The sequence below is a fragment of the Sebastes fasciatus genome, chromosome 1 (assembly GCF_043250625.1).
Source record: "Sebastes fasciatus isolate fSebFas1 chromosome 1, fSebFas1.pri, whole genome shotgun sequence".
NCBI classification, from domain to species: domain Eukaryota; kingdom Metazoa; phylum Chordata; class Actinopteri; order Perciformes; family Sebastidae; genus Sebastes; species Sebastes fasciatus.
In genome coordinates, this window is record NC_133795.1 from 20,073,313 (window position 1) to 20,083,962 (window position 10,650).

Below are 10,650 nucleotides of genomic sequence, written 5' to 3' on the forward strand. Positions count from 1 at the left end.
ACACTAAGAATTAAGAATATAGAATTACAAATGCCATTAAGTAAAGCTGAGGCTAAACCATTCATCAAGAACTATGCACAAAAAGTATGGCAGGAGTACTGGGATGATCAAGAAACTGGAAGGCATATGTACAATATACAGAAACATGTTGGAGCAGGGAGAAAGGTGGGCTGGAAAAGAAGGGAAGAAAATATCATCACTCGACTAAGAATTGGACATACAGGTCTTAATCAAACATTATATCGAATAGGCAAGCACCCAACTGGGAAATGTACACACTGTAACCAGCCAGAAACTGTTGAACACGTACTGATACACTGCAGTAATTACACTATCCAGAGGAATCACCTTTTTCAGACACTAAGGAAGGCAAAACATCACGACTTTTCAGTGTCAGGTCTATTGGGGAATAAAGCAGATAATATATACAGTGAAATTATTCAGTTTTTGAGAAAAACTGATTTAGTTAAAATAATCTAGAGTTTTCATTATCATTTTTTATTTTTTTTTATTTTTTTTATTTATTTAATTTTTTTTTTAGTTCTATTTTGTTTCTGCACAATCTTCTGTTCCACACTCCAGTCCAGATGGTGACGGTAATGCACCTCTAAGATGGTTTGCCAACCACCAATAAACACCAAAGAAGAAGAAGAAGCACAGGATGTGGGACGAAGCTCCACCCCTCTCCAGACTCACCCGGGACAAATCAGGAGACACATTGTTATACTTCCAAGCTACCAAACTAACAACATCCTCTGAGTGAGTTCATCTACAGGAGAGAAAAGTGGAAAACTACAACACTGCTGCTTTAACCTGCTGACGCTCCACACACTGAAGGTGAGTTTGACTAAAAACACGACTCAAAGATAAAGTAAATTTCAGTGAAGTTAGTAGAGGGGGGAGGGGAGCCATGACTGACTGAACTTTCTGTCTGCTGTGTTTTCAGCTTCACTCAGAGACGAAATGGCTTCCAGATTAGAGGAGGATCTCTGTTGTCCGGTCTGTCGTGACGTCTTTAGACATCCTGTTATTCTGCCATGTAGCCACAGCTTCTGTAAAGGCTGTCTGAACAGCTGGTGGAGAGAGAAACAAACACGCGAGTGTCCAATTTGTAAAACGATATCTTCAACATCAAAACTACCTTTAAACCGGGTGTTAAAGAACCTGTGTGAGGCCTTCTTACTGGAGAGAGATCAGAGAGCTTCAGAGGCTCTCTGCAGTCTGCACTCTGAGAAACTCAAACTCTTCTGTCTGGACCATCAGCAGCCAGTGTGTGTCGTCTGCAGAGATTCAGAAAAACACACCAACCACAGATTCAGACCCATCGATGAAGCTGCACGACAACACAAGAAGAAACTTCAGGAAACTCTGGAGCCCTTAAAGGAGAAGTTAAAGGTTTTTGAACAAGTTAAAGTGAAGTCTGATCAAACAGCAGAACACATGAAGGTCCAGGTCCGACGCACAGAGAGGCAGATTAAGGAGCAGTTTAAGAAGCTTCACCAGTTTCTAGAAGAGGAAGAGGAGGCCAGGATCTCTGCTCTGAGGGAGGAAGAGGAGCAGAAGAGTCAGATGATGAAGGAGAAGGTTGAGGCTCTGAGCAGAGAGATAGCAGCTCTTTCAGACACATTCAGAGCCACAGAGGAGGAGCTGAGAGCTGAAGACGTCTCATTCCTGCACAACTACAAGGCTGCAGTGGAAAGAGTCCAGCAGCGCCCCCTGCTGGAGGATCCACAGCTGCTCTCAGGAGCTCTGATAGACGAGGCCAAACACCTGGGCAACCTGACCTTCAACATCTGGAACAAGATGAAGGAGATGGTCTCCTACACTCCTCTGATTCTGGATCCAAACACTGCTCATCCAAAACTCATCCTGTCTGAAGATCTGACCAGTGTGAGACTAGGAGAGGAACAGCAGCTTCCTGATAATCCAGAGAGGTTTGATGTACCCTTTGTCCTGGGCTCTGAGGGCTTTAACTCTGGGACTCACAGATGGGATGTCGAGGTTGGAGACAGTAGACACTGGTTTCTGGGTGTGTCAGCAGAGTCTGTCCAGAAGAAGGGAGGCATACAGTCTGGATTATGGAATATACAGTTCTATAAAGGTAAATACTCAGTACGGTCATCATCAGCTCCACTCACTGATCTCAGAGTCCAGAAGAAGCTCCAGAGGATCAGAGTGAATCTGGACTGGAACAGAGGAAAGCTGTCGTTCTCGGATCTTGAAACTAAAACACACATACACACCTTCACACACACTTTCACTGAGAAGATGTTCCCATTCTTTCTCACTTCTGGTAAACTGAAGATATTACCACTGAAGGTGTGTGTGACAGTGGAGCAGAGCAGTTAGAGATAAAGTAGATGATTATATGCAGACTGTTTATTTCTTAAAGGTAAAAGTGTCTGAATGTAACCCCTTAAGCTGCACCTGTCCTCCTGCTGTTTCATTACTCCAAAGATATGTTTATTTTTGTTTCACTTATTATTTTTATAAATTATAATTTTATGTTTTCTGTTATTTAGTTTAACAATCTGCTTTTTGTTTCTATTGTCACCTTTTCACAAAATGATTTCACTTATGATTTATGATCTTTATGTTTGGTTCATTTAGCCTTTTTCTTTTTTTTTATAGATACTGTTTCATTTTAAATTTCATTTTTGATTATTTTGACTTGTGTGTGGAGCCATGAAGACCAACAATCACTTTGCGGAAGCTGGTGGGATTCAAATAGAAGAAGAAATAATCTATTTCTCAATAGCTGTATGTTTTATCAGCCAATCATTGTTCAGATCCAACAAACTTTATTTTAAATTCTAGTCCAGATTATAAAATTTCCTATGATTACATGTTTATGTTTACAATTCATACAATATATGTTTTAAATGATCCTAAATATATGAATTATGTTTGATTAGATCTGATAAAGAAAAGATGATTCTGTCTGTACGTGTTTTTATTCAGTTTCCATCAGTTGAATTTTGCTCTCTGCTTCAGAAGAAGAATTGTTCTATTCAAGGTGGACATCTCAGCTGTAAGGTAGATGTTTCAGTTTGGGTTCAGACTTTGTGTAATGTTGGTGACTGAATCTTTCTCTGCTGTTTCTCCCTTCATAAAACAAGAAAAGGCAAAACACTGATTATAAAATATCAGAACAAGTTTAATAATTTCGACAATAGAATGTTGCAATGAAAACTAAAATAGAATTGTCACAAATTAATAGGAACAAAAGAAAAACAACTGAAAACTGTCCAAAACACCAATAACTACAAGTAACATCTATGGAAGTGTAATCAATGTTTGATTGCTGATGGGAATGTCATTAATTCTGCAGGTATTTGGTCCAACCAATGTATTTTAAACCAATACTTTTGTTTAAAATACATTGGTTTAAAATGATGGCGCTAGATGAAAAGTCACAGGATCACCAACGTTTTTCCAATTCATCCTGAGGAGATCAGGAATGTTTGAACCAGAAGAAGCTCCAGAGGATCAGAGTGAATCTGGACTGGAACAGAGGAAAGCTGTCATTCTCTGATCCTTATACTAACACACACATACACACCTTCACACACACTTTCACTGACAGGATGTTTCCATTCATTCTCACTGTGGATAAACTGAAGATATTACCACTGAAGGTGTGTGTGACAGTGGAGCAGAGCAGTTAGAGATAAAGTGGATGATTAAATGCATGATATTTTTTTCTTAAAAGTAAAAGTGTCCGAATGTAACCCCTTAAGCTGCACCTGTCCTCCTGTTGTCTCATTATCCCAAAGATATGTTTATTTTTGTTTCACTTACTATTTTTATAAATTATTAGTTTCTGTGTTCTGTTATTTAGGTTAACATCTGCTTTTTGTTTCTATTGTCACCTTTTCACAAAATTATTTCACTTATTATTTCTGATCTTTATGTTTGGTTCATTTAGCTTTTTTCTTTTTTTTTTGGAGATATTGTTTCATTTTAAATTGATTATTTGGACTTGTGTGTGGAGCCATGAAGACCAACAACCACTGTGTGGAAGCTGATGGGCTTCAAATACAAGAAGAACAAATTATTTCTCAATAACTATGTTTTATCAGCCAATAATTGTTCAGATCCAACAAACTTTATTTTAAATTCTAGTCCAGATTATAAAGTTTTCAAACATTACAATCAATTTGTGATTACATATACGGAATGTTTACAATTTATACAATATATATTTTAAATGATCATAAATATATGAAATATGTCCGATTAGATCTACTAAAGAAAAGATGATTCTGTCTGTACGTGTTTTTATTCAGTTTCCATCAGTTGAATGTTGCTCTCTGCTTCAGAAGAATAATTGTTCTATTTAAGGTGGACATCTCAGCTGTAAGGTAGATGTTTCAGTTTGGGTTCAGACTTTGTGTAATGTTGGTGACTGAATCTTTCTCTGCTGTTTCTCCCTTCATAAAACGAGAAAAGGCAAAACACACTGAATATAAAGATATCCGAATAAGTCGAATAATTTCGACAATAGAATGTTGCAATGGAAACTAAAACAGAATTGTCACAAATTAATAGGAACAAAAGGAAAACAACTGAAAAATGTCCAAAACACCAATAACTACAAGTAACATCTATTCAGAGTTTAATCAATGTTTGATTGCTGATGGGAATGTCAATAATTCTGCAGGTATTTGGTCAAACCAATGTATTTTAAACCAAAGTATTGGTTTAAAATGCATTGGTTTAAAATGATGGCGCTAGATGAAAAGTCAGAGGATCACCAAAGTTTTTCCAATTCATCCTGAGGGGAACAGGCATGTTTGTATCACATTTCATGACAATCCATCCAATAGTTGTTGAAACATTTCACTAAAAAACGACATACTGTATGTCAACTTCATGGTGGCGCTAGAGGGAAAATCAGAGGATCACCAAAGTCATCGGGATTAACTTTCTGGTGACTATAAATATCTGTACAAAATGTTGTGCCAATCCACCTTGTCAATGTTCAGATATGTCACAGAATAAGTAGATTTGTCCTGCTGGTGGCACCAGAAGAAAAGTTAGGGGATATATCAGTAAAATTAATCCTTTGGGCACCGTGGATATCTGAATGAAATGTGGCAATCCATATGACAGTTGTCAAGGCATTTCATTAGGATAGGACAGCAAGATTCGTCCTCTGGGGAACATGAATGTCTGAGCAAACTTTCATGACAATCTATCCAATAGCTGTTTAAATGTTTCAGTCTGGGCTGCAGTGTTGAACCGACCCGACAGACCAACTCGTTCTCAGTCCCAGCTTGTCAAATATCGCCGATTGGGCAGTGCCCCTCGGCATCGGAAACTGATGCACGGAGGCACCCTTTAGCAACAGTATGTGAGGGACCGGGCTTTCAACTAACTCCCGCAACGTTATTCGACTGTCAGAGCAAGTGACGTAGTATTAATAGCGTAGACTGACTTATTTTGTGACGTCAGTTGATTGTCGTGTGACTCATTAATATCGTCAGTCCGGTGAGTCACAGAAGTCACTAGTCACATGAGTCATTACTTAGTGAGGTTAACATCAACCACGACCAACCCTACATAAGTGGTTGTGTGTGGTTGTGTTGCCTAAACTTAACTTCCTGTGCAAACAGAATTTTATTTTGAAAGGACACTATGCATATAAAGAGCGCATATTGACACACCGTCCCTGATCTGTCCAAAAGTAATGTAAGAGGGGTACCCAGTGCTTTGGTCCTCGATGCCGAGGGGCACTGACCAAGCGGCGGTATTTGACGAGTTGGGAGTGAGAATGTGTTGGACAGCCTTACATCGAGCCCTGTCACAAGCATGACTTAAAACTACTTAGTTAAGCTCACTGAAAACTTGTTGTCAAATAACTACAGAAGTGGCGTCACATAAGTACAGAAGTTACGTGACAAATAAGTCAAAGTTAGGGTTAAAATAACTACGGAAGTGGCGTCACTTGAGTACAGACGTGACAGATAATCAACATAGATTCTGGTTTCACATGGGACATGAACACTTGTCTCCTGGACGCAAATCTGATGTTTTTTGACCCACCCAACCACCCCGACCTCCTCCTTTCGCATCATTTGTTGCTCTTTATACTTCCTGGTTCACGATTAGCCTATACGGATTACATACAAATTGATTTTCTGGGATATATACGAATTACAGTGCGTTACTTTTTGTAGGTATAGCTACGAACGGTGTACGAGAACAGCCTGCACATTTATAGGTACAGACCCAGTGTGTTCCCAAAGGCCTTTCTTGTGCTTATAGTGGCACTGCAACATGAGGAACTTTTATAGGAAAGTTCTAAAGAGGGCGTTTTTCTATCTCATTATTTATTTATTCATTATTTAATGCTGACATTTAGTACAAGTGTTTATTTAAAAAGTTTAAATGTTTTCTTGCAGGCTTTAAGATCACAGCAGTTAATCAGCGGACTAGTTTTACAACCAGAGGAGAACATCGGTGCAACCTCGTAGCTCAGGAGTTCAAACTGCCCTAAAACTACATTTGCAGCAGCGTGGGTTGATACACAATTTCTGTTGGATTATCTTGACTGGTCGTGACTTTCCCACTGAATAGGCCAATACAGACAGACCTTTGGAGTAGCTCTGGAGCAAAGCCATCTTTACTTTATGCAAATTAATTGATAATTTTTGATATATATGGTATCCATTTGTTGACAGTGGAGAGAGTTAAACACAAAGTATTCTCTTAGATTTAGTTTGCTATAAAAATGAAACGGTGTGGTGGAGAATCTGTGATTGTTATACTTTCTCTTATTGTTTTTTTTTTTTCTCCATTTCTCCGTGTGGATCCATTGAATGTAGTGAAAATAAAATGCCATGAAATCCAATAGAGAGGAAAAACAACAAACTTATATCCCATTTAAGCATACGGTGTAGCAGCCAAGCACTGCACTATGGGTAATAAATCAATGTTACTGACAACTGTCCACGCTGTGTCTCTGTAAACCAGTGAGATCAGCTGGTCTACTAGTCCACAACAACAGTGGTGCTTTGAGCTAAATGCTAATGTCAGCATGCTAACATACTCACCATGGATGCATAAAGAGAAGTGGATGCAGCATTGTAGGCGGGCTCCCGTTCATTCCTATGAGAGTTGCTAAGTGGCACATGAAGCCAAAATGGCTCGACAGTGATAAAGTCCCCGGATCATCCGGCGATCTTCCGCATCCATTGAGCCCATAGAGCAGGCGCAGTAGCGTTTCCTTTAACTCTGCCTCCCAGCCCTCGCTCCAGCCTCGGTCTGGGTCTCATTCACATGAACGGAGGGAAATAACTCGGGATTCGTCTGTTAGTGCATTTTACAACTTTTAGGACCTAATGATTTCAAAAAAGGGCTATTCAAGTGCTCATACTGAGAAATTGATTCACCTCAAAAAAAATTATCCGCCGAGTTACAGACGTCTCTTTCCCAACGTAAGTCTATCGGAAAAAGTATTTTTGGGCCTGATGGCATCACGTGACGGACACAAAAGTTGTAGTACCGCCGTTTGGCCACTACGAAAATTGGCATCAACGACCGGCACTCTTTCTGGGGGCTTGATGCTCACAGTGACAATGCTAACATGCTGACGTTTAGCACCCTCAATACCTTACTCTAGCATATTAGCATGCTAACATTTGCTAATTAGCAGTAAACACATGAGGCTGATGGGAATGCCATTAGCTAATTTGGTCATAAACCAAAGTATTGGACACATTAAAATGTTGACCTGATGATTACACTGAAGGAAAAGTCAGATGATTCCAATTCATCTTGAGGGGAACATGAATGATGAACTACATTTCTTCACAATCCATCCAATAAATGTTGATATATTTCAGTCTGAACCAAAGTGGTGGAATGACAGATAAAAATGTTACAAAGCTGCAAAAATAATAGAGATGGTTCTGGTTTAATATCAGTTGGTATTTAGACTATTAAGGACAGGAATAAAAAAGACATATGTTTACTCAAAGAGTCACAATGGCTGCAACTATTGCAAACTTGATCTCATATATATATGATCTATATATTCACTCTATTGTGTTTAAGTTATATTTTAACTCCTCTGCTATATTCAACCTACATTCAAACTACTTATGAAAATAAACATAAACAGCCTGCTGTCTACACCCAGTGGTGGATCTGTACTCCGGAATGAAACACACCCCTGTGTTATAGATGAAGGAACAGCACTGGATGTGTGACGAAGCTCCACCCCTCTCCAGATTCACCCGGGACAAATCAGGAAACACATTGTTATACTTCCTCTTTAATAAGAGATGCACAGACTGAAAAACAGACGATCAGATTCACATTCAGACCAAACTAACAACATCCTCTGAGTGAGTTCAGCTACACGAGATAAAAGTGGAAAACAACACTGATGCTTTAACCTGCTGACGCTCCACACACTGAAGGTGAGTTTGACTAAAAACAAGACTCAAAGTGAAAGTAAATGTCAGTGAAGCTAGTAGAGGAGGGAGGGGAGCCATGACTAACTGTACTTTCTGTCTGCTGTGTTTTCAGCTTCACTCAGAGACGAAATGGCTTCCAGATTAGAGGAGGATCTCTGCTGTCCGGTCTGTCGTGGCATCTTTAGACATCCTGTTGTTCTGTCATGTAGCCACAGCTTCTGTAAAGACTGTCTGAAGACCTGGTGGAGAAAGAAACTAACACGCGAGTGTCCAATTTGTAAGACGATATCTTCAACCTCAGAACCACCTTTAAACCGGGTGTTAAAGAACTTGTGTGAGGCCTTTTTACTGGAGAGAGATCAGAGAGCTTCAGAGGCTCTCTGCAGTCTGCACTTTGAGAAACTCAAACTCTTCTGTCTGGACCATCAGCAGCCAGTGTGTCACATCTGTAGAGATTCAGAAAAACACACCAACCACAGATTCAGACCCATCGATGAAGCTGCACGACAACACAAGAAGGAACTTCAGGAAACTCTGGAGACCTTAAAGGAGAAGTTAAAGGTTTTTGAACAAGTTAAAGTGATGTCTGATCAAACAGCAGAACACATGAAGGTCCAGGTCCGACGCACAGAGAGGCATATTAAGGAGCAGTTTAAGAAGCTTCACCAGTTTCTAGTAGAGGAAGAGGAGACCAGGATCTCTGCACTGAGGGAGGAAGAGGATCAGAAGAGTCAGATGATGAAGGAGAAGGTTGAGGCTCTGAGCAGAGAGATAGCAGCTCTTTCAGACACATTCAGAGCCACAGAGGAGGAGCTGAGAGCTGAAGACGTCTCATTCCTGCACAACTACAAGGCTGCAGTGGAAAGAGTCCAGCAGCGCCCCCTGCTGGAGGATCCACAGCTGCTCTCAGGAGCTCTGATAGATGAGGCCAAACACCTGGGCAACCTGACCTTCAACATCTGGAACAAGTTGAAGGAGATGGTCTCCTACACTCCTCTGATTCTGGATCCAAACACTGCTCATCCAAAACTCATCCTGTCTGAAGATCTGACCAGTGTGATAGGTGGAGAGGCACAGCAGCTTCCTGATAATTCAGAGAGGTTTGATAAACTCTTGTCTGTCCTGGGCTCTGAGGGCTTTAACTCTGGGACTCACAGCTGGGATGTCGAGGTTGGAAACAGTACAGGCTGGTTACTGGGTGTGTCAGCAGAGTCTGTCCAGAGGAAAGCACGCTTAGAGTCTGGATTATTGACATTAGGGCTCTTAAAAGGTAAATACCGTATATCACCATCAGCTCCAGCCACTCCTCTTCTAATGCAGAAGAAGCTCCAGAGGATCAGAGTGAATCTGGACTGGAACAGAGGAAAGCTGTCGTTCTCTGATCTTGAAACTAAAACACACATACACACCTTCACACACACTTTCACTGAGAGGATGTTTCCATTCTTTACCACTGTGGATAAACTGAATAATTACCACTGAAGGTCTGTGTGACAGTGGAGCAGAGCGGTCAGAGATAATGTAGATGATTATGTGCATGATGTTTATTTCTTAAAGGTAAAAGTGTCTGAATTTAACCCCTTAAGCTGCACCTGTCCTCCTGCTGTCTCATTACTCCAAAGATATGTTGATGTTTGTATCACTTACTATTTTTATAAATAATTATTTTCTGTTTTCTGTTATTTAGGTTAACAACTGCTTTTTGTTTATATTGTTACCTTTTCACAAAATGATTTCACTTATTATTTCTGATCTTTATGTTTGGTTCATTAAGCTTTTTTCTTTTTTTTGTTCGAGATATTGTTTCATTTTAAATTGATTATTTGGACTTGTGTGTGGAGCCATGAAGACCAACAACCACTGTGTGGAAGCTGATGAGATTCAAATAGAAGAAGAAATAATCTATTTCTCAATAACTGTATGTTTTATCAGCCAATAATTGTTCAGATCCAACAAACTTTATTTGAAATTCTAGTCCAGATTATTAAATTTCCAAACATTACAATCAATGTGTGATTACATTATGTACATAATATTTGTTCATATTCTATCCATTTTCTAGTATGTTTTTTATTGTTTGGATATGGACTTGTAAGTTTGTGCATGTACCTGTGTGCACATGGCTCCATATTTAATATTTTTAATGATGTATTATTCATCTAATTATTATTATATTGAAATAAACATATATACTATATATTATATCATATGTACAGTATATTTT

General features: G+C 39.4%; 1 protein-coding gene across 1 annotated transcript; it reads left to right on the plus strand.

Moving 5' to 3' along the window:
• Positions 1-516: 516 nt before the first annotated feature.
• On the plus strand, positions 517-3,316 carry LOC141777294 (E3 ubiquitin-protein ligase TRIM39-like). The gene is made up of 2 exons (XM_074651430.1): positions 517-837; positions 947-3,316. Exon 2 carries the CDS (start codon positions 964-966, stop codon positions 2,347-2,349), a length of 1,386 nt encoding a protein of 461 aa, XP_074507531.1. The 5' UTR covers positions 517-837; positions 947-963; the 3' UTR covers positions 2,350-3,316.
• The last annotated feature ends 7,334 nt before the right edge of the window (positions 3,317-10,650 follow it).

Coding starts and splice junctions, on each gene's coding strand:
- LOC141777294 (XM_074651430.1), top strand. CDS start 964: ATGGCTTCCAGATTAGAGGAGGATCTCTGTTGTCCGGTCTGTCGTGAC.